Below are 25299 nucleotides of genomic sequence, written 5' to 3' on the forward strand. Positions count from 1 at the left end.
AAAGTCTGTGAAGTTACTTGAATTTTCTTGAAACTTTCTTTAACTTTGTGGATTGATGAGGATGTGACTGGTCAACTAATGTCAGTTCAGCAAGGCACACCTGAGTTAACTCCCTTAAATAAAAAGTACTTCTAAAAAATGGATATGATACATTTTTTTCACCTTTCTGGGGGCTTAATTGCTTCCCATCTGGTTGCTGTCACTCAATGTCAGTTTTAGCTTGTGCGTAACAGTATTGAAAAAATTACTTGAAGAGAAAAATATGGATTGAAACATGCATGTACAACAACATGAGGGAAAGAAGTTTTTGCAGAGCTCTTTGGCTACTTTTTAGAGGACCAGACCTGGAAAGAATCAAGAGAAATTCCAGGAGAACAACTTTGTGGATGAGTGAATTAAGAGAGAAACATGCATTCAGATGTTCATTTTCCTCTGCCTACGCTATTAATCTAACCTATGTTAGATTCGCCTGTTCCTCTTCTAAAGCACCTCTTCCTGGTCTTCTTCCCAGAAAACCTCTTCCTGTAGAGCACAGTATTATTTATTGTTCATCTCAATTGCCTACTACACCATTGCCACAGACCCTAGTATTACTTTTGTTCTCCTAGGATTGCCATGGTGTGCCAGGCTGCTTGCTCTACATGCACGCCAAAAGCATGTTACCACACCTTCTCCTTTGTGCTCCAGATGCTGGAGGTTACTGGCAGTGGAATCAGAAGCTGCGTGCCCTCTTTCCCCTCCACTTTCACTTTGTATAAGGTAGCAAGGAGAAAACAAAATGATGGCCAGATGCCTTAGGCCATTACTGAGGACGATGCCCAAGTCACTATTACTGGAATTTGTATCTGTTCAGCCTAACAACTGCTTTATTACTGGGAGGAATAGCAGCAGCAGCTCATCCAGTGGCCAGTGCAGCCTTCTACACTTCCATTTTACAATGCAATTCAGAGGAGTTATTCTTTTGGTTTTGTCTTTTAAGAGGAAACTTTGCTGGGGCTGATTAACAACAGACTATTTGGTTTTGCTGTTGTGCCCATAGGCCAGCAGTTAAAAAACCTGATTAACCTATTATCAGAGTAACAGGGTGGCTCAAGCGACTGGTGCCAAAGCTGTGCTGCACCCTTGAACTTAAAGCTTGAGTCCTTTCTTTTGCAAAAATTCACAGGTGGCGTCAGATCATCTGTTCTCTTTCAGGGAAATTTTATTTTGGAGAGCTTTGCCCTGCTAATGCTTGTAGAGAATATTTCAAATAGGTCTTGACCCTTTTCTAAAAGGTAATAAATTATACATATTCTTTACAAATATGCAAGAGCAATTTCGTGGGGGGGCATAGTGCCACTCTTGCACCTGGGGAATTATTATAAGAGAGCACAAATATTGATTAATCAATTCTAATTGATTAACTTGAAGGAAGATGAAAGCAAGCATAATGCAACTGCATTTTATGAATAGTGGACTCTTACACTTAAGGCCAAAGCATTCTTTGAAAAGTGCAACTAACAGAAGAGTCTCATAATGCTTTTATGTTCTTAAAACTTTTGGTGAATTAACAGGAATACATATATGTAAGAGAGAGCCCAGAATGCCTGACCATGTTAATATTCTGCCCGTCTAGATATCACAAAACTCTTTGCAAACTAATGGGTTCCCAAACAAATAGTACTGGACTTAATCCTTTCTTTTTTTTTTTTTTCCCTAAGGCAAAATTAATTAATTAAATAATTTCATTTATTTCTGCCTTTTTTTAGCAAACTGCTAAAAAGTCAGCCAGCTTGTTCAGAGGGGCTAGTTACAAAATGTAAAAAGTGTTACTGAGCCTGATAGATGGGCATCTGCGTGATATGTGAGAGACAGAATACTAACTCAACAGATAACTAGGTGGAGGAAGGTTAAGGTAAATTCTCAAGCAGAATATTAATTCTCAGAAATATTGATTATACCTCAAAATATAAATTAGATTCTTTAATAGTGAAGAAATAAATGCCTTTTGGTTTACAAGTGAGTATTACACAAGGGAGCTAAACATTTTGAATTGGATCAATAGTGCTGCTAACATTTATATCAGAGTTCCAGAGGAGTATATGTGCAGGGTTTTGTTCTGAAAAACAAATGCGGAGAGCTCGAGACATGAATTCTGTAATTTACTCCTCCTCTCTAAGGTCCTGACTTGCTGATTAAGAACTCCTTTTCTTCCCATGGTTTCCCTGCCTATGTTTTGCTGGCTTTTTTGATCTCTGTTTGTTTTGTTGGATTTTTTTCTTGCTATTCTGGTATTTTGTCTGCTTCATTTCCCTCTTAAGGTCATGCTGAGCATTAATTTGTTGATATTTCATATTCCTCAAAGTGAGGATAAGTTGACCAACAGGATGCTGTTTTAACTTGGGCTCATTTTAGTAAAATGGTTGTAGGGCTAAACAATAAAGTGGTTTATGATCTCTGTTTGGGGCAATGGAAGAACTGAGGATTCACTTTGTTCATATGATAGTCTTATGGTTGGGTCTTAGAACATTATAATTTTTACAAGTAATATGAGATAGGCAAGTCTTGTTACTACTGTTGTACTGAAGTGCAAGGCAATGTGATGCCTGCTTAGGTTGTGTGGGATGTCTTCGATGTAAAAGGGAAATTACCTCAGATTTCCTGGCTACCAGGGAGCGCTTCAGCAGCACACTCCTCTTTCCTTTGGGGAAATTCCCAAAGCATATACAATCTGAACATATCATCATTGGAACCTACTGTGTCTAGTTTAATAGTTGTTGGAGCTTACCAACTCCTGTCAAATGCCAGAGTAAGATTGCCTTGGTTTGCTTTCAGAAGCCACATAATTTTAATTGTGCAAATGTAGCTGTGCTTTCTGTGTCCTTAATACCTTTTCTTAAATAATGGGGAATGATATTTTTCAGAAGTTACTTTTTACATTTGTCATTGTCATGACTTTCGGTGATGATTGTGTCCTACGTTCCATTTTATCTGCAGTGCCTTCATTGATTTAGAATGGGTAGCACTTTGTCAGTCAACAAACGTTTGTATCAGCAATTCAAACATTGATGCTTCTCAGAAGTTTCGGTGGTTTAAAATGGTTGAGTTTAGTATGGAGAACTTTGTTATTTTTCCTTGACAAAATGGTTCACAGTAAATCTATAAACTGATATTAAGAAGACACGTACCTGGCATGGTGGTAAGAAATCACTTGGCAGTTTGGCTGTTAAAAGACCCATTGGCATTTGGGAAGGACATGTCATGGTCTGCTAGCTCTGCTGAAAGAGTCAAAAGCTGTCTTGCAAGGACATGCAAGTGACTGGATTTTTTAATCTGTGTGAAATGTATACTAAATAAAATGCAGATGTAATTATACTCAGTGCCCATTATCTAACTGATTTTTTTTCCAAGGAATTGTCTTGAGATGTTTATTTTGTTGACTTGAAAGAAATTGAGGCAAACATATTATTTTAGAATACTGCAATGTGTGTGTGGAGAACAGTACTTTATGGGATACAAAGTATACGTTAGGAGAGCTGTTCCTGATTATTTGCAGTTTTTCACTTGACCTGTCAAGAAGGATGGAATCAGACACTGTTACAGGGGGTTGTCCTTGGTAAACCAGTTATTGTTGCTGTCTGGGGCTTTGTTCTTCTGCATCTCATGTTATGTCTTTTGTTTGTAACTGATTGTAAACATACACACAATTTTGTGAATTTCAAATATGAAATAGCAATACATCAGGCTTGCACACACCTTACTTACGCATGGGTATCACCACAGGCCTAGATTCATAAAAGTACCTGGTATCTGAGTTTCACATTATGCACAGTAAAACATTTCTTACCTCTAACAGAATGACCACCTCTGCTTAGGTGCTATGCTGTTCATAGGCTCCATGGTAACTACCAGAGGTATTTTTTTGACATTAAAGTTCTGCTTCTGTGCTGGAGGTTCATGTGGCCACCCTGGGATAAAGGGGAAGATGGGGCAACTACTTTTTGCCACGAGTGTGAAGTGTTTAGAATACTTAGCAATGAAGACTGTCAGAGAGCATCAGGCTCCTAGTGAAGTGCTGATGAAGAGCATCTCTGTAACTGCTGTCAAGAGAGAGCTCGCAAAGGACAGCAGAGGCGGCAAACTAGGAGAGACTTTGCAGTTGAGGTAGCTTGGGCAGATGGGAGTTTGAAGGGGAACTGGAAATAGTGTGCAAGATAGTATGGAACTGCTAGAGTTGGTGCAACGACAGTGATGATGGGCCACAGGGAGTGCTCCCCAGCACCAGCTGGACCAGCCAACCATGGCATATCTAAATATTTCAACCCAGATCCATAGACATAATGGGGCCATCGCTATCTCAGGCTGCTGAGAGCAGCAGGTGTCTCTCCTGAAGGCTGAGGGGCAATGGTGGCCTCACCTGAGGGAGATGGGCTGTGATCAGAGTGCTGAGCTGCTAGGTGAAGGAAATGCAGAAGGACTGTGTAGCATTAGACAGGATAAACAGGAGCTTGACGGCATCTTTCAAGGGTCCGCTAAAGAGACATGAGCGTCTTTCTACAGCAGATGGAGGCACCAATCTGTTGACCAGACTTGCTCTCAAGTGGTGCTGTGACAAGATAAAGCACAACACTCACAAACTGAAATACAAAAAAAATCTGTTTAAGAAAAACCTTTCTTACTGTGAGGGTGGTCAAATGCTGGAACAGGTTGCCCAGAGAGGTTGTGAAGTTAATTTACATGTTTTGGGACTAAAGAGCTAAGAGTACCTGCTAACTTTTTTTTTTTTACTAGTTATCAGTCATAGTCACATGCCCTTCATATTAAATGTTTCCTTAGTTTAGTATTTTGAAGGCTTTAATTACAGGGAAAATGTCATTTGATTGACTAGAAATACAGATTTTGTTTGTCAGGCAGTTAAGAAGGATGCCCAAAGGCAGAGTTTGATCGACTGCAGTAGATTATTTTGAAATTTTGCAGTCTTGTCACCTTTATTCAGTTCATTGCCTACAGGAGAGCTGGGGAAGGACTTTTTACTAGGGCATGTAGTGACAGGACGCGGGGGAATGGCTATAAACTGGAAGAAGGCAGGTTTAGATTAAACATTAGGAAGAAGTTTTTCACTTTGAGGGTGGTGAGGCACTGGAACAGGTTGCCCAGAGAGGTTGTTGAGGCCCCATCCCTGGAGGTGTTCAAGGCCAGGCTGGACGTGGCCTTGGGCAACCTGGTCTAGTGGGAGGTGTCCCTGTCTATGGCAGGGTGTTGGAACTCAGTGACCTTCAAGGTCCTTTCCAACCTAAACCATTCTATAATTAATCGGTAACCACAAACTGGATCAGAGGACATTCTCTGTCCCTGAGGCCGTGCAATGCAGTATGACATACACACTTCCTTGAACCTTCCTCTCCTCCTAACCCCACCAAACCAAGCAACTAACCAGGGTGGCTTTACCATTACTGGGAAGAAGCCCTGGCTCAAGCATTCCTCCAAGCCATGACCAGGGTCTGTCAGGAGGAGTGATAGTTGGCACAAGCCAAAACTGTACCAGCTGTGCTGACAATTGCACCAAGAGCAAACCAGCCCAGACTATACCATGTTAGTGCTTTGAGTCTGTTCCCTGGTCCTGTTGAGTTTGTGCTTCATAGTTGTAGTCTCTGATTCTGACTGATCTAAAAATGCAGAACTTGACTAGCACAGTTTGTTTAAGCTGGTATAAAACCAGGGTAGGTACCATCTTGGTCTAAGTAAGAGAGGGGAAGAAAGCCACATCATCTCCACTTTAGGTGATATGAGGGGATATATCATTCTGGCTGATGTTGGTAAGGGAGCTGATGTTCTTTGCACTCCTGCTTCCCAGCAGTTAAATCCACACTTGAAAGCAAAGGTGACTGAGACAGTAATGATGGCTGTAACTACAGCATGTTTATTCACTTGTCTAGTAAATTATTTTGTGAAATCATGCTCTGTCATTAAAGTCCAATTGTTAGAAAGACTTTTTGAGAGAAATGCAGTAACTACACTTCAAAAAAAGATAATATCTTCACAAAGAAAATCTTGGTACATTCATTTGGTTTGTATTGTGAAGGTATCTTTCAGAAAATCTGATTTCCCATTCAGCTTCCTTGCTTTTAAGGACGTTAAAATATTTTCTGTATCACAAAGGATGGTGATCAAAGTGTGCTTTCATGGCAAGGGTCCCATAATTTTCTCAGAAATGTTCCTTTCTTGAAGTATTTACAAGCTTCACAGTTTAGAATAAAATAAAAAAAAAATCTATTGTGTGTGTTAATCAGAGTATGTAAACAAACATTATATAATCAATCAAATTGCAAATAATTTAAACTTTCCATTTGGTACTTCATATTAAGGATAATACATTCCACAAATAAAAATAATTGTTTTATGATATTTGAAAAAGCTGTATTAAGATAATGAAATTTTAGGAGAAGTCACAAAGATTGCACAACATATATGTTTAATACTTCAAATTCTTTATAAATTTTATCATGTTTATAAAGCATCATTCTTTAGAATATGGATTACCAGATTGCCACAGCATTACATATAGCAGATTTACAAACACTGATATAAAAAACCTCTTCCTGTTTCCATTTCATATGTGTTTTTTTAAACTAGAACTGCCTTAAGAGTGAAGAGTTTTCAGACTGTACCATTTTACAAAATACCAGAATTAATTTTGTGTATGATAACAGATCTACTTTTTAATTCCAGAAGTGCCCGTCTTTATCCGTTCAAAGTAACTATGGAGGGTGCCAGTAAATTGAGACTCAGTTTGGCAGGGAACGAAGAGGATGCACGTAGCAGCAAGCTGGGCAAGCAACTTCTGTAATTCTCACAGTAAAAGCAAGACCCACGTATCTGGTTTGGTTATTGCAGTCTGCTCTATCTTTATTTTACATAGAAAGTTTTGGGAAAGTGACTAGTTGTCTTTAAGTTAGTTGCAATTTATTTGTAAGTTAAAACACACGTGTAATAGTTCAGCAGATAATAGACAGGTATTTAGCTCTCCAGTGTATTACAAAACTTACAGTGTTTAAAACATATTTTTTTTGAAAGGGAACTGTATTTGTGAATTCTACTTGGTTGTCTAAAAAAGTCATAGGTTTACCTACCAGAAAAGTTTTGTGAGCTTGATTCATAATTATGAGATTGAAAATGTTCTAACATGGAATCTGAGTTGAAGCACACTGCATAAAGATTATAACTGTATATGTTATTCCTTCAGTACTGCAAATAACCATCTTTTCAGTTTATTCTTTTTTTAAGCTGTCTTGGGAGTATTTTAATTTCCAAGGATCGGGGTCCATATAATACATTTTTCTTGCATTGTTTGCATTCAGAGGATAATGTTTCCCCTCTACCCTCCCATAAAGCGTGGAGCATTCTGCATGTTCTTACTTGCTTCCAAACGGCAACCGAGGGCTCTTGGCTGGGAAGCACCTTTGCCAATTCAGATGTAAAGCAAGGGGAAGGGAACCAGCTTCTTCAAATGCTTTAGCCAACAAACTGACATTAGATCAGTTTTGCAGATTCTGTAGGAGTTGCTTTAAGTTTACATAGGGAAAACTGAAAAGACTGAAGTAATGCTACCTATGAATGTAAGCACAAAAGTTTTTAAAAGGCAACTCCTGTACCTAATTTTCAGTCTCTCCCAATGGGGCACACACACTTTTCTCTTTCTCTGAAATGAACTATAACCCGTTCACTGATAGTAAAATGATCCCTCTTTTTGCAAATGCATACCTGTCTATACTAAAAAAAAAAAAAGCACTGAATAGAGACATAGTTAAATTATTCCTTGCTGGCTTAGGTAGGCTGCATGATGTCTTACTGTATTTTACCATGATCAGCTGTCCTGAGGATGGATGCTGCCATTCTGTTGTTCTTTGTGCCCACAGACAATGAACTCTGTGAAGTAAAATTGTATTTTGCTTTCATTTTTTAAATAGGCTTGGATAACACGGCACAGATATTTTAAAAAGCTTTGAGTAAGTGAAGAAATTCAACAGCATAAGGATGGAATTAATTCCACCTAATTTTGTCTGTCTAAAAATTAAGCGTTTAACTGTGAGTTACAGCAGATCTCTTTATCATCAGAGGAAAGAAAGGGGAATCTCTAGAGAATGATTCTGAGCTATCTAGTGTGGTTATCTCTGTCTGTGGGCTGCAGAAGGACTCTAGAGGACTGGCTTAGGCTGGTCTTGTTTGGAAAGGCAAATGCCATTTTTCAGTGGCTGGAAATGCTATTAATTGGACCATTGTAAAATGCATGGGGATCAAAATACACAGGCTTTTTTTTTTTTACTGTGGTTTTCACTAAAACCTGCTTGTTCCAGCACGATACATACTTAACAAGTTTCAAAAAAAAGGATAATTTTGTGTTTATTGTCAGAATTTTAGATATATTGCTGGATAAAATGAAAATAAAATTTGAATTGTTAAGTTATATTTTTAGGACTCATATTGTTAATCCATAATGAGCTGTGTTTGGGGGTTTTATGTGAATAGTAAAGTTTCAGCAGATTTACACCAAACAAGACAAATTATGTAATTAGTGATTTGTTGTTTTTATTAGACAGTCATAATTCAGATGTTGACATTTTGTTAATCTGTTAACATTTCTCTCTAAACATTTGTATTCCATTCAAATTAACGAAGTAGTTTTATAGCCATGTGTAAATTCCTACTTCCCAAGGAGTCCAGTATTTCCTTACTCAGCCAAAGCACTGCAGACCTTTATGGTTACATCCATCCCAACATTGTGCAGGCGTTGTATAATTTAGATTTTCAGAATACGTTACAATAATTTTGAAACTGTAAATACTGTAAAATATTTCCAAAGAGCAAACCATGTAAAGGTATTTTTTGCAATAAGGGATACAGTTTTTTCTTTTAACGGTATAACATTATGCAGTTGGAGGGTGAAATTCTATCTTTGGATGCTCATGAGCAATTTATATTGCACACAAGATCTATGTTATCATTCACAGGGACAAGAAGGGAAGCTGAGCTCTGAACACTGGAAGAGAAAAAAGCTAACAGTGAATACTAAATAAAGCTTTCTTTCTGATTGATCCACATGTTTCTGTAGCACAAACGCTTTTATGTCTCTAAGCTTTATCTGTGTATTTGGGAGGCTGAACAGTTAATTTGAAGAGTAAAATTTTTGAAAACGGATGATAATTTCTTGTCTTTGTGTTCTTTTAAATAGGAACAGATGTCTCAGGTGTTGGATGCGATGTTTGAAAAGCTGGTTGAAGGAGGGGAACATGTCATTGATCAAGGGGATGATGGCGACAACTTCTACGTCATTGATAGGTAAATCACTGTGTCTTATTATAGCACAAAGTATTACGCAAAAGTCCATTGAAAAAAAATAATTTCTCCACATACTTGTATTTAACTCTTATGTATGTTTGCATGGGAGAAAGAATAAAGGACACACGTGAACCGGGACAGCTCTGTCTGAGCTATAGAGAGTGGTTTTTGAAAGGAGGCAGATTTTTCATATAGAAATACGTCCCTGTCCTCTTTATGTATTACTAGATCCCAAAGACTGGTTTGTTGTTTTTTTTCCATGTGGAAAGAGAGATCTAACACAAAACACAATGGGAAAAGTTTTACAGCTTAATATTTGAAATCTTACTGCATTTCAATACTATCTGTAGATTTTCTTGTTCATGTGAATATTATTAGACCTCGAGTAGCTAAGTCACTACTCTTTGTTTGCGAATCTGTACTGGAAAAGGCAGCTAAGTAAAATCCTAGATACTGGTTGCTGTTGAATCCGGTAAGCTAGGAAGAACATTTACCTTGGCATCTTTCACTAGTCTGTTGGCACAGGCTCCAGCCAGGCTGTCGCAAAGCACCTCTTCTTATTGGTACCTTTAGTTTTAGGCTAACACAGTGATTTCTGAGTGTGTGAAAGGAATACTATGCTAGAACTCTAAAAGAAATGCAAAGGGATTTGGTCAGTGAAGATCAGCGTAACCAGCTGGTCAAATGGGGTGATGATCCCGCTGCATTCAGTGTTGGTGTGGCCTCACCTCAAGTACTGTGTGCAGTTCTGGGCCCCACAATTTATGAAGGATGTGAAGGTCCTTGAATGCACCCAGAGGAGGGCAACAAAGCTGGGGAAAGGGCTGGAATGAATGTCCTATGAGGAGTGGCTAAGGACTTTGGGCTTTGGCTAGTTTGGAGAAGAGGAAGCTGAGGGGCAACCTCATTGCTCTCTACAGCTTCCCGAGGAGGAGAAGGGGGGATGGAGGTGTTGATCTCTTCTCCCTGGTATCCAGTGATATGACGTGTGGGAATGGCTCAAAGCTGCACCAGATGGGGTTTAGACTGGACATTAGGAAGCATTTCTTTACCAAGAGGGTGGTCAAACACTGGAACAGGCTTCCTAGAGAGGTGGTCAATGCCCTGAGCCTGTCAGTGTTTAAGAGGCATTTGGACAATACCCTTAATAACGCTTCAACTTTTGGTCAGCCCTGAAGTGTGGTCAGGCAGTTGGACTAGAGAATCACTGTAGGTTCCTTCCAACTGAAATATTCAATCAGAAGATTGTAGAAATGTGTCAGGATTCTTTACTAAAGAGTCAGTGTTTTTCAGCTTTGTGAGTTACAGTTTGTCATCTCTTATCCAAAAAGCTGCAGGGATTTCACAGTATTCTGTCAGCCTTGCAGTTTTTAGGTACAGTGAATCACCTCTAAGCCCCTTATGAATGAAATCGTTGTACAGATTTTTGCATTAAATTCACATGATTTATCAACAAGGGCCATACAAATATTCAGCACTGAACAAAATGATGGCTCAGCACCAATGGGGATGGCTGTGTCATGTTTTAGAAGGTAACAGATTTTATTGCTTCCCCAAAAGAAAAAAAGTGGTTAATTTAATGTTGGGGAGAAGAAAACCATGTTATATTGGATAAATACATGACCTCTTTGTTTCATAATCTTGTTTTGCTTTCCATATACTTGCATTCTTTTTCCTGCATCTCCTCTAATCATTACATTATAAATTACTACTTTAAAATACTTTAAATTATAAATAACTTATATTTATATGTAACATGTGTATTATATTTTTAATGATCATACCATGGTGATTTTTGCAAAGACTTGCTACATTTGTATTTAGTGTGTTTAAAAGGAAATTAAGAAATGGATACTAAGTTTGATCTTAATTTTTAATACAGTTCTGGTGATCAATAGGTCACTGCAAATCTAGTCTATCTTTGAACTGAGTTAATGTAAAAACTAATAACCCTGTCCTTTCCTTTGAAAATGAACTACTTCTGTTATTTATGGAGGTGATTGAGATGTCGGTGCAAGTTGTTTAATATCATTTAAACAAGTGAATGTGTACTTCAAATGATCTATCTTTGGAATTCATGGTATAAAAAATTATAGTGAGAGACTACTTGGCAAAGAACAGGACTGGATTCTACTCACTGTATTTATATATTTTATTAACAGAGGTACATATGATATCTATGTAAAATGCGATGGTGTTGGGAGGTGTGTTGGAACCTATGATAACCGAGGAAGTTTTGGTGAGTTGGCCTTAATGTACAACACACCCAGAGCAGCTACAATTATAGCTACCTCTCCTGGTGCCATCTGGGGTTTGGTAAGTGAAATACTTGTTTTAATATATCATTCATTTGTTTAAAATATTGTATATAAGTTGCACTGATATGCTTTATCAGCATCCAAAAAAATTATAATTTCAGAAAGTTTAATTTTAAAACTTCTGAGAACTCCTGACATGGTACTGTCTTCTTCCAGATCTGCAGAAGCAAACCTGAGGCTTAAGAAAACACTGAGTTTTTTAAAAAATCGTTTTGTTTTATTCTATTTTAATGATAATTTCCCAAATTGCAAACCACTTGACAATTACTTAAACACATATATAAAATGTTTTTCCACATATTCATAGGAAATGCTTTTGGTTCCAGAGTAAAGCTCAAATATGAGGTTATTTACCAGTGTTATACTATCTGGATCTTTGACAACAGTAATAGAATTTACCAAAAGAGTAAAACTGGGATAGTCATCTTCAAGATATACATATCAATCTAATAACTGACCCTAAGACAAATTTTTCCTGTTGAAGCGAAACACATGGATTTTCACAAACTTAATCCATATGACTTTTGGGATCTTGGCAAAGTTTAGGACACTATAAGAATGGTTTTAGATTAGATTGGGTTGTATTTGCCAGCAAGTCCCACCTGTAACTGTGAAGGCTTGCAAAGCATTTCACCTCTGTCAGTCACCAGGACGCAGTCATATAGAGTTAAGAGAAGAAAACAGCATACATGTAGTTTTTCCATTTGTCTGCTTCACTTGGATTGCCAAATCCTAAGGAATGTCCAGCTGGCCGTTTAGGGCAGCAATGAGTCTTGTTCTGCTGCAACAGCAGAAAGTGGACTCTGACCCAAGACCCAGACCCGTGTATTTTTGTGTTGTTTGTATAATAATATAAAAACCTCTTTGAGTACATATCAATATGTATGGGACCTCGGGATAATGAATAAACTTTGTAAATTAAATATTTAAATATTGAGGATTTCTTAAATATCTTAAATTATCCACTTGGCGTTCATTGTGCAGCCAACCTGTTTAAGGTAAACTGTTCTCTACTGAGGGGCAGAGGAGCTTTTCACAATGTGAATCAGATCAGGAGCTTAACTTTAGAAGCTCTTGATTGACCTCTAGAGGAATCTTTCTCAACTGACTGTATGACTAGCCAGCTAGTTTGATGGCTACATTTAGTGACTAAAATTGGGTGATGTGAACATATTCAGCCATTTCTAAAGTATTTTCTGTCACACGTGTATTTTCTGTTAATAAACTCTCTTTTTTTCTTTGTGTTTACAGGACAGGATAACGTTCCGAAGAATCATTGTAAAAAATAATGCCAAAAAGAGAAGAATGTATGAAAGTTTTATTGAGTCGTTGCCATTCCTTAAATCTTTAGAAGTAAGATTTCTACTGCATTATTTTAGTGGCCATATCAGAGGTACCTGATAAGATTTTGCTTTTGCAGAATGAAAATTTTCTCAACAATATTTTTGAGAAAGACTGTATTTTTTGATGTTTCTAAATTTTCAGGATAAAGAACTATTGTTAATAATGTATTTTTAAAAAAACCCTACATTTTTTTAACCTTTACCTTCATTTTCTTAAGCTTAATTTTACTAGATATTAGCCAATAAAATTAAGCAAGCACTTAGGGAATTTCGAAATATTTTCATTCAATAGTTGTATTTTTACATGCATGCTTTTCTGAAAATATTTTTTTAAGACTTGGAATATATAGACTACTTAAAAAACTGGAAACTCTGTCAAAACATCTAGCTGTTAAGACTATAATATACCCTTTGGAACATTATTCAGCAGTTCCTTATTTTTTAATGGTTGTCAAACAGGAAAATGAAGATACACTACTCTGTGCAAAGATTCATGAAAATAAAATGAAAGGGCTTTCTAAATATAATATTGTGATGTTAACCAAATATTTCTTACATTTTCTTTTTTTAAATGAAGGTATCTGAGCGTTTAAAAGTGGTTGATGTGATTGGCACCAAAGTGTACAAAGACGGAGAACAAATCATTGCTCAGGTAGAGTTTATTTCTAGTTTTAGTTTTTCTTTTCCAATAGGTAACAATTATCATGTTATCTAAAGACAATGCATACTTTTAAACTATGATTTTCTTTGTCAAACAAAACAGAAACGATCTTGCATCTAAGAGAGGTGATTATTTTGTTTCAGAAGCTAATTTTTCACTTACGGTACTTTGAAAAACATCCCCCTGTTGGTATGAATAAAGGAGTCAACATTTTTAGTATACTTAGAAATTCAAACTATGTAAAAAAAATGATGGCTTGCAATAAGAAGAACTGAAGACATACCTTGTTTTTGTTGTTAAAGTATGATAATCTTTTGAAGAAGAATGCAGAAGTAAACTCTTCAGGGTAGGCAACTGAGATTGTCTTGCCCGAAAATAATTATTAGGTATCAGATAGCCCTTAGAGGCTTTTTATACTGGAAACTCCGTAAGCGAAGTAATTTGGAAGGAATACAGAGCTGGAGGAACAGGAGGAAGGATCCTAAAATCTTCCGTAACATTGTTTTTCTCTGCTTTTTGTATAAGGCACGGTCAGCTATGTCTTTCCATGAAAAGGTCTTGGTGTCACTTCTGTATAGATGTTTTGATTATTGTGTGCCTTGAGTATGGTTTTCACATTAAAAGTGATTTCTTTTGCAACAGTTATCAAAAAGATGAGTTTCAAGGCACTGGCTGCAAATATTTTAATGTTACCATAAAACTAAAAAACAAATTTCACATTTCCTTTACTCACTTCATTTTTTTCTCTCTCTACAGGGTGACTCAGCTGATTCCTTCTTCATTGTGGAATCTGGAGAAGTAAGGATTATAATGACAAGGAAGGTAAACATCCCTGAAAATCAGAATTTTATTTTTTTAAATCCTGATGTATTCCAAGTGTTAAACAGTAATGCTACCATTGTTACTAATTTTGCTTATACAATACTGAGTTCAGCAGATATCGCACTCATTCTCTCTCTTCTTTTCTCTTTCTTTTTTACCTGATACATCAGGGTAAACAAGAGGTAGAAGAGAATGGAGCAGTTGAAATAGCTCGATGCTCAAGAGGACAATATTTTGGAGAACTTGCTCTTGTAACTAACAAACCACGAGCCGCTTCTGCATTTGCTCTTGGCACTGTCAAATGTTTAGGTATTGTTCAATAATATTTCATATCTAATATAAAGTGATCCATAATCTATCTGGTTGTTTTTATTATGAACTGTGTCTTCCTCCAGAATATAAGATTTAATTACATTTACCCAAATAAGACTGCTTAAGTACATCATCTATTACTGTGCATTCCTATTTACATTACTTGTCTGTAAAAATTATTTGCAATTTATAACTGGTGTTAAACACAAATTCTTCAATGTTTCTCTGATCACATGGAAGTAAAAATTTTCAGGACAGTACAGAGGGTATTGCTACGAACCATTTATAGCTATCAGATAAATGTCTAATACTCTGCAGAAAGGTAAAGTGTTTCTTTTCTCAGTAGACTGACTCTCATCCAAGAAAAATCCTGTCCCGTTTTATCACCATGACTTAAGCTTTAACAAATTCTTTGTCTTCACCAACTGTTAGTTTAATCATTCCATCACACTGTAGCCTCAGGCACAGGAAAAGCAAAGACCGTAGGAGTTGTGCTCATAGACAACCCTCCACATCCGTTGCTTTTCATGGTCTAATGCTTAGCTCCTAAATAGTTGTATCTAATTATGGAAAACCTGTAAACAGCAAAGACAGATTTGGCATTCTTAAATGTCAGTTTGATTACCAAGCCAGTAAACAAAAAGTTTCTTGCTTACTTATAATGGTATTATTTTTTAAAATCCCTGTCTCCAAACACACAGAGATGATCAGGCAATAAAGATCAAAGATGACAGAGGAAAGAATAAGAGTCAGTGGTGAGGAAGAGTGTCATTACCCAGTATGGGTCAGTCACTAAGATCTCTGGCACTTCCCAAATAGCAGAGACCTTGAACTTTTCTTGGGAGCCAAGACACTACAGGCCATCAGATTGGAAGCTGGTTGGCGTATGAAATTTCCTCCCTGGCCTGTTGGCTAGAACTATAGAGGATAACATCATATGATCACGTAACGAAAATATTCTGGTCGGCTATGCATTGGCATTGCTTGTGAATTACTGTCTCCAAATTTTTGTGTGTTTGCTGGGAAATAAATATCTATTACAATTTCCACTGTGGGTAGAAGCGAGTAAAAGTAGCAAGGACATATGCTAAGTTAGACCCCAAATGCAGCCAACAACATCAGCAAAGGATGTGGTTTTTTTGAAATCTCAAGGGTCTTAAAACTGTATTCTGTGGAGGAATCCACGCCCCTCCACACTTCTTTGGCAGCTCTTGGCTGACATAAATCTTAATATGAAAATATTTTTCAAAGTAAGAAATGCAGCAAATTCTAAGTTTATTCATGGAGTTTCAAGATGGCAATGTGTTGGTTGATCTTGGTTTTGCTACGGTAAGTGGTTCTTTTCTGTGCAAAGTGTATGCCCTGGTAGTAGCTGTTCTATTAGCATTTAAAATTTTACATTGGAATGTCATAAACACCAAGACAAACATGTTATATTGTTTCTCTTTCTTCTTTCTCTCCCTTTTTGTCTTAGTTATGGATGTTCAGGCATTTGAAAGGCTTTTGGGACCTTGTATGGAAATTCTGAAAAGGAACATTGCAAACTATGAAGAGCAGCTAGTTGCTCTGTTTGGAACAAACATGGACATTGCTGATCCGAGTGCATGAACTAAACATAGGAGCAACAAGATCTGTTACAAGAATATAGCACAGTAGTGGTTAGTCCACTGAGAAATTGTCTCTCTTCCTATAGATGCCAAGCATTTTCTGTGATTTTAAGAGTGGGTTTGGAGGTATTTTTTGGACTTATTACAGTGGAAATACTAGTAAATAAATTGGGAATTTAATAAATTGTGGGCTTGATTTTTAAAGTGCTTAGCATTGACGGTTCCATCTGGCATTAAGACGGAGCGTAGTAGCACAGCACCTTTGAAAATCAAGTCCTTTAACACAGCATTTCCTTAAAGAGTAGATTTCAAAAAACCCACATGTGATGAACTTGTTAAACCAGCTTCTGTTCTTTAAAAAGGTTACAACTTTCCTGGAAAGACTGTTAGTTTGAATGTGATATGTTGAAAGTATTAGTGCACACAAAGTGTTTATATGTATTAATACAGAAGATATAAAGTAGATATTACTTTCTGACTATTACGGTTGTCATGATTTTATGTTGCATTTATCACAGATGTAGTGAATCACAGACTAATCGTAAGATAAAGCATGACAATGCATTTTGTGTAACGCTCATGACCCTAATCTGATTTTTAACATTTTGTAATTTGTTTTAAAGTCCTCTTTGTTTAATATGTCATGTTTCAGCACGACATTGTAATATCTTATGCAATTTAGAGGACTTGTATATTTTTGCAATAAACTGCATTTTTTATTAGTTACATATATTCTGTACAGTCTAGAGTGAGAACAGCTGACAAATTAACCTTAATGCTTTAAAAGCAAAGGCATAGGTCATTGTCATGTTCTACCTAATCATACATAACCGATATTGTTTTCCTTCTCCCTTGTTTTATATTTATGCATTTTGTCCTCTCTATCTATGCTTGTTATCTAGTTAGGGTTTTTTTAGATCTCACCTTTTTTATCTGTTAAATCTTGTACCTATTTCAAATGAAATGATCTCTGTATGTCTCTCTTCTTGCAGTCTAATCTTAGCTATCAAAGACCAAATTCAATTAGTGAAGTCACTGATATCAAAAGCCATGCTAAACCAAGCTTGTCCTTGAAAAATCCTCATCAGGAACTACAAAAATATTTTTAATTTGAAAGATCAATACTTGAAAAGCTTTGCCCAAGTCTGGAAAGTATGTCATTGTTAAAGCTAACCTGCCCTGCTTTCAAAAACTTGTAGATCATCATAAAATAATATCGTTTTAGCCATAATAGCATGGAATACCTTCTGAGACTGAGGAGAGAGAATATAATCTTAATTAGGAGCACAAGGCTCATTGCTTACAAGGGTCTGTGACTGGAAATTTCAGGCACAGTCCAGTTTTAATACTGCTTATTGACCTATCTGTGGATGTACTTGGAAAGCTAGTACACATAATGGCGATTGGCAGTAGTTCTACCAAACTGATACTACGAGAATTGTAGGAAGGCTGCTTGTGCCCGGTTTCAAACACCTGAATTATAACATCTTTCCTTCTTAGATAATGACTTTTCTAATGCCATATATTTGTGTATGTTGATGTAATTATTATCCTGTAGTTAGTGATATGTTCTGACAATTTATATAATCATACCTGTATATGAGATTATGATTATATAATATAACAACATATAATTTATATCATACAGTATGGTATAAATTATAAGTCAGATTCCTAACAAAATACAATCTGAGCAAAATTTACAAATGACTTTTTTTTTAACCTAGAAACCTGGTATGAATAATTGCACATATGATAACTTGCCTTTCTACTTCTGATTTATGGAAAAAAGAGAAGCCTGTTATACTAGAAGGAAATATCAGGTAACCAAAATCTACACTCTTGTCATTCTGTATGCTTAATCTCTAAAAGCTACCTGTATTTTGCACTAGCTTGATGTGATTAAGAAAAATGCTAGAAATTACTTGTATGGCAGTAAACTACAATCAAGGCCATAAATGCCAGTCACAATATTTTCAATATTGTTGGTTATATTTAAAGTTTCCTTACAATAAATGACACTTTTATATATAAAAATCTGTTTGTTTATATTGCTGTGGTTTAATTCCATTACCATAAAGTTACAAGTGACCTATTTATATTAATTTATTAAAACATACATAATTCTTAACACTTTCATGTTGGATTTTCATAAATGATGTTGTGCAAATGCTCTGTCTACTCAGAACAGACAACATGTTGGTGTGGTAATTGTCATGGTTACTTTGTACTTAATTTGCTGGAGTTTTTAGCTGGGAAGAAGCTGTGGGGTGACAAATTTAAGATAATCAGAGACTTTGGATTTTCTGAGTCCCAAAGTACAGCTTCGTGTTGCAGCAGTTTTATTGTGTTGCTCTTGGGACTGGATGATTTCTGGGATTTTCTTTGTTGGTGAATTTGGGGGGGGTGGGGGGTGAGAAGGGGGGTAAGCAACAGTAATAAATTGGGTCTTTGTAAGTTTTGTCCAAATCATTATATCCTTCATCAGTCAGCACTTGGGATTTCTCACATGTACACTTCAAACATGCCGGTCTTCCTGTCATTAATGTGGTAAGTATTCATCCTAAGAAGGAAATCATACCAAGTCACTGATTTTTCATGACCTTGGAAAAAAAGGTAGATGGTTCTAATAATTAAACAATACTATGTCATGTTTACCTGATGAGACTGTGTCCATACTTAGATTACCTGATGCTTCTGTTATTAAAGATTTTTATCGTCCTTGTTTGTAGTCAGGTTGCTAAAGGAACAAGACTTTGCAAATTACTTGGCATGTGCATGTTAGTTTGTTTGTCTCCTCTCTCCCCAACCTCACCAGTGATTTATAATTCTGCAGATTATTGAAATGAATTCGACAGGTGGGTAAGTTCTAACGAGGAGAAAAAAAAAATGTTCCAATGAGTTTGTTGAAAATATGAAGTACTGGGTGAGGAGAGAAAAGCTTGAGGGAAGTCCTGTATGAGAAGGGCACTCATGGGCTCAGATGTTACTAAGCAAAAGAGAATTCGTATGGCAGCAAATGTTTACAAAGGCCTTAACCATGGGAAAAAAAAACTCGACCACAGCCCTAAGTCAATCCCAAGACACAAACCCTGAGGAAAGCAAGCTTCCTTGTGCCTAGCGCTGATGCCGTCACTTTTTAAATGTCATTTGTTTGTGGTTCGTGAGATTTCATTAAGTTCATCTGGAATAAACACTTCTGAAATCATTCCCTTCTGGATCTCCTGATGAGGTCCAGAAGTGACTGATTGAAGAAGTCTTGGGACAAAGCTGTGAAGATCATTGTGAAACCATCTACAACCTAAACCACTGTCACTCCGTCTTCTTTTCTCACGTTGTCTTTTGTATTCAGTAAAGACTATTCTGGTCCTTGCTGGAATGGTGGGTTTGGTTTTGGGTTGGTTTTGGTGGTTTTGCTTTGTTTTGTTTGAAATGTTTTGTGCTTTAAGCTTTCTATAAGGTGACTCTGGGATCAGTAACATCATGATTTGTGTCATTTTGTAGTTTATGACACACTTTCCATGGCAAGCATTATTGTTTGTCAATGTCAAGAGTTCCCAGATGTGCAAAATCGGGATCTGCTGGTCATCCTTCACAGACCTGGCACATCAAGTTCATAGTCTCTTTTTCAGATGCTTGCTGCATGTGACAGCTTTTGCTGAACAAAGTGCTTTGCTGAAATCAGTTTGCCACAGCGTGGATATTCTTACATGCTCTTGCTAAAGTTTTAATGTTAGTTCAAAGCTCTTTTTATCCTTCATATATGTGATGGTTATAGGTATGTGGGGTTTTTTTGAGTTTCTAAGATACTTTCCTGTGTCTGTAGTCCACAAATAAGTATTACTGCAGTTTTCTCTGGGAGGAATTGCCTCTTTGTGTACTGAGTATGCACAGATCTGTGCTGCTGACTGTCTTACAAAATTTAGGATCATTTTTCAAATCATTCTGAGAGTTGGATTTCTTTCAGATGTACATCAAGGCTGCTTCCAAGTTCTTAATCTATTTTTTGGCTCAGAAAGATGCTTAACAGGCTGGACATTCTCACTTCACGGACCGAAGGGAAGCTGAATAATCTTGGTAGGACATGAAGAGCCTGAAGAAAATTACATTTTAATGTTGTCTCTTCTTTCACCCCATTTCTCACTTTCCCTCTAAATTATCGTTATTCTGACAGCCAGGTGAAGTGCCAGTAGCAGTAGGAGAATGTAAGGCAAGTGGAGTGACTAGCTGGGTCAGTGCTGGGACACAGTGGTCTGGTTGACTGGGCAGCAGCTCTCTCTTCCTAGTCCCTTTTGTCCCATCCCTGTCCCTTCTATGATGGCAAATCAAGCTGAGCTGGAGTGCAGTAGTGGCGTTGCCATGGCTGTGTGAGTACCGTGGGTAGGGTTGTGTTTCTTCCTTAGAACTGCTAGAGGTGTGTGTATGTATGGGGGAACAGGGAAGAGACAAAGGCCAAAATATTACGTAAAAGAAACTGCCCAGTCAAAAACCGCGTAAAAAAAATCTGACAGTAGGTTATACTAGGCCATTGTGACAGTATCTGCTGACTCAACCTTTTCTTACTGAGGTAAATTAAATTAGGAAGGCCTAAAAATAGCATCACGGCCTGGTATGAATGCTTTGTCCTTTCTTCTTTGAAGGTGTTGCATTATTTCAGCTGAGCAGCTATGAAGTTTTGGGAAAGGGTAACACTCTGTGGAGGACTAATTCCGTGGTGGCCAAGTGAGCCTCTGGGACCTGCTCCCCCACATCTCTGAAGATGCTGGAAATGCAGTTCTTACAAACGTCTTACTTCAAAAAAGCCACCCAACTATCACCAAGCTATACCTTCATTTTCTCTTTGTTGCGTTGTCCTTGTCAGGTGGTGTGACTCTCTCGAGCAACCTTAGCTTCACTGTCTCTTTAGTTTTTGGCTCCATCTGTATGCTTACATCCATTGTAGGAAATTTTATGTGCCTGAGACTATTTGCTAGTTCTGAGGCACTGAATGGCCAACATTTATACTATTTTCCAGTATTTGTGTAGGCTCATTTATAAGCGGTATTAGAAGCTTTTTTCCAGTTTCCCATATGGGGTGGCCACACACAGATGGTCAACTGAGAATGGTCCTTGGCCTGTGGTAGCTCCCAAACCATATCCAAAAATTACTTGCTATTGGCCCACGCATAAACTATGCCAGGGCTATTCTAAAAAATTTATAGTACAGATGATTGTATTCCAGTGCCCAGAAATGCTCCCTAGCATTTTAATTTACCCACCAGCATAGAGGTAACCTACAGATCATCTGTAGTCTCTTCTTGACTTGGATTTTCTGCAAGTTTTGAGCTGGGATAGACAGTTTTCTTTTTTATCACTCTTTTGAATTGTTTCTTGATATGTCAGGTCTTTCTTTTTCTCCTTATACTATTGTCATTTTTTGCCTTTGTAAGCAATAAAAGTTTGGCTAAAACAAGAATCTATGCCATAATGACATGAAATAAATTTCCCATTAATTTCTGACCTGTCTTGGAAGAAAAATGAAACAAAACAAAAAACCTCTCTGGCCTGTTATTTGTTCTGTTTCTCCCCAACTTGAACCATTGCAGGAGGCAAATGAAGTTTCCGTTCTGGACTCAAGACAAATATCTCCCCTGGGAGCAACAAGTCCTCTCTTCCTCTGCTCTGTGTTCCCAACAGCATCCTCTGTGAAGAGATTGAGGAGGTGAAACGTGGGGGTGGGCATGCCTAGAGTTGCCGTTAGGAAGGTGGAGAGAGCCAACCACCACTGCAGCTAGCCATGAAAGGCTGTGAGAAGAGGGAAGGAGTAGGAATAGCTTTAGGAGATGCAGAACTCCTTGTGAAAGGAAAAAACTGATGTGAGAGGGTCCGGGGGAATGGCTGCAGAACAGAGGCTGCTGCACTGGGTTAAAAGCGGAAGCTCTGGTGAGTAGGGTTGCTCTGATGTTTGGGGAGTATCTAGTTAATTACTAAGGGTGGTGGATGTCTACATGTGGATATGGAAGCTCCTGTAGCAAAATTAAAATAATGATACGCTGTATTTCAGAGAGTCAGCAGTAGCAGCTATGTCGTAAGGGCAGGACAGGACACGGGCTTTGGACAGGAGACATTAGAAGCAGAGATAGGCACAAACCCAATATATAATATATATTTTACTAGAATAACTTTGACTGTAGTGTTATGCATTTTTAAAATCTACCTTGTAGTTTCTTTATAGCTGGCAATTTTAAGACATAATTAGCCAGGGTGCCAATTTATCTGTATCTTTATTTTTGCTTTGTGTAGTCTCTCCTGCTTATTTTGTGCTTCTTGGTATCCATCTCTAATGTGACAAGAGCTGAACTAACACTTCCCATTCCTCCACCTTATTTTCTACTTCTACAACAGCAGAAGCAACTGAATCAGCAAAGCTACCAACAATGTCCGTGTTACACAGTATTGATTCATTCTGTGAGCACCCATTCATTTTGGGCATGGAGTAAGGCGAGGTAGGGTGTGTAGGGGGGAGTAATGATTTAATTAGAGACTAGGCATACAGAGCAAGGAGTATGGCATTGACATAATCTTAATTTTGAAATTTAGAAGATACATATTTGACTTCAACCAAGGGGGTTAGTAAGTAGCCTTTGATACAGTTTTATGCATCCTGCCACCATCGACTGCATGGACTACCTGTCCTTCTACTCATTTTCTCTTACATCCTCACTGAGTAAATGTTCATTTACCATATGTGAAGGAGAAAAGGTAGATTTGAAAAGAAAGCTGTTACGTGTCTGTTTTTAGAATCTCAAAACAATTCAGACAGTTGTCTTTACAAGATTTTAATCTCAGTCCTAGGTAGGACTCATATTTTTGTGCTTTCTGGGTATGTCATAGATGGCAAGTGTGATATCAAGGCTTTAATTCAGCAGTGGTATTTACTTGTCTCAACCTGTATCTGGAATCTGGGCCAGTGGATCTCAGAGGACTGGGCTTCACACCTAACACTCATGGGTAAGGTTTTGTAAAGAACTGTGAACCTTTACAGCAAATAAATTTAACCTTTAGTTTGGGGGGAAAAATGCTTTTCTCTTTGGGTAGAGAAAGTACATAGTGGGGTGGAGACGTGCTCCAAAACGAGGTTTGAACCTTTAGGCCAACAGTCTTTTTCTGAAGAATCTTGAGACAGGATTTCCATATCTTCTGTGGCCCCTTGATCTGGCCTCTGCGCTCTCCACCTCCTACACTGCAGCAGACAGAGCTTTCAGAAGAGCAAACTGTGAGTTTCACAGTGCAAGTGGCTGTATCGCAAGCAGAGTAGCCTATTTGCAGAAGGGAGAGATCTGCATACAGAGCTCTTCTGCCAAGCCTCCATCTGGAAATGCAGGGTTTGCACTAAAACTTATTAAAAATCCAAGAAGCTTGGGTCTCTCCAAAGAGCCTCAAGGCTGTTTAGATATATAAGGGAGATCAAAAGAGAAAAGGGAAGGGACGGAACACAGCTTTGAAGTTAATTTTATTGTGGAGCGGTGTAAAAAAAAAAAAAAAAAACCCAAAAAAACCCCACAACCAGATTCCTGGTTTACCAGTTTTCAGTTTATTAAAAATGTATTTTAGCGGATGCCATGAAAGCGTTCTTATATAAAGATGTATCCATTATTTAGGAAAAGCCTGAATTCTAAACATAGGAAAAATCTGAGCTTGTGGGATGTAGGATTAGACAGTTGATAGTCTAGTTGTCTAGTCACTTAATAGTTGAATATCAACATTAATTTTCAGATTTTTCCTGGAGGCATTTGTTCAAATAACTCTTGTGTCTTCAAACTGGGAAAATGATCTGTTGTAAAGGGATAGTTTGTTATGTGGTTAGGCACAGAAGATTCTTAGTTAAATTCCATGGGATTGGGTTTTCTACTCTTTTTTTTTTAAGCTAAGCTTGCACATATACATATAAAAAGTAATAATTTCCAGTTCACACCGCAGAAGATACTGCATGTTTTTGAGAGTAATGTGTCTTTTCAAACAGTGCCTAGAGATGGCACTGACTTTACTAACAGGCAAACTATTACTTCTTGGAAAAAACAAATCTTATACTGATGTGCCAGTGACATCTGCACACCGGGTGTGTTTTGATGCTAAGTACAATTTGTCTGTGTGTGATTTAGATGTTTTGGTTTTGTTTTTTTTTTTTTTTCTTTTCAATTGTGTTACCGTTGTAGACCTCTGGAAATAATAAAACCAGCGTTCCCTCTAGTGGCCACTAACAGCATGTTTCATGGGACACAAAGCTCAAGGAGAACTCTAAATACAGAACCATTTCTATTTAAATTGTAATAGTTAACTTCTGGGGTTTTTTTTGCTTGTTTTCTCGCAGAGCTATGTTACTGTGCCTGAAAGTCAGAACTGTTGTAGATACCAAATTAAAACAAAAGCTCCGATACAGGAATTAGGACACATTCACATGATTGGGATGATGTGGGAAATAGAGTAAGGAAGAAATGCTGTCCTCGGAAAAATCCCAAGTTACAAAATCTTAAAACTCTCCATCAGTTTCTAAAATCCTATTGTTTATTTCTGAATTGTGCCTGTATTTGCTTTGTATTGGATCACACATAGTAACCTATTTTATGATGATTTGGCCTCAAGTCCATTCTTCTCTCTGCCATCTCCCAGAGTTACCATGCGAGCGGGCAACTCTGGGAATAGCCGTAGTCTTGTTTATCCGTCAGTAAACCAGCAGTAACATCGAACTAAACCAGGTTGTTTTGGCAATAACTGTATGGGAATGCCTGGGAGACACTAATGGACTGATAAACCTGCATGGATTTAGAAAAAAAAAAAAAGTATTTTTTTCTTTTTTCCCCTCACCAACTCGTGTTTTGGACCGAAGCTACCACCAGCGCCTGTTGGGTGCGGAAGGTGAGGGCCGGAGCCGGAGCGGGCCC

General features: G+C 37.5%; 1 protein-coding gene across 1 annotated transcript in view; it reads left to right on the plus strand.

Annotated features, from left to right (window-relative positions):
* The window catches only part of PRKAR2B (protein kinase, cAMP-dependent, regulatory, type II, beta), a 55187-nt gene extending 38672 nt beyond the window's left edge, over positions 1–16515 (plus strand). The window contains exons 7-13 of the mRNA XM_009890859.1: positions 9209–9315; positions 11478–11631; positions 12885–12986; positions 13554–13628; positions 14394–14459; positions 14630–14768; positions 16246–16515. Coding sequence (XP_009889161.1) covers positions 9209–9315; positions 11478–11631; positions 12885–12986; positions 13554–13628; positions 14394–14459; positions 14630–14768; positions 16246–16379 — 777 coding nt within the window. The 3' untranslated portion in view covers positions 16380–16515. The remainder of the gene's footprint in view (positions 1–9208; positions 9316–11477; positions 11632–12884; positions 12987–13553; positions 13629–14393; positions 14460–14629; positions 14769–16245) is intronic.
* The last annotated feature ends 8784 nt before the right edge of the window (positions 16516–25299 follow it).

The sequence above is a fragment of the Charadrius vociferus genome, unplaced genomic scaffold (genome assembly GCF_000708025.1).
Source record: "Charadrius vociferus isolate BGI_N301 unplaced genomic scaffold, ASM70802v2 scaffold958, whole genome shotgun sequence".
In the NCBI taxonomy this organism is placed as follows: Eukaryota; Metazoa; Chordata; class Aves; order Charadriiformes; family Charadriidae; genus Charadrius; species Charadrius vociferus.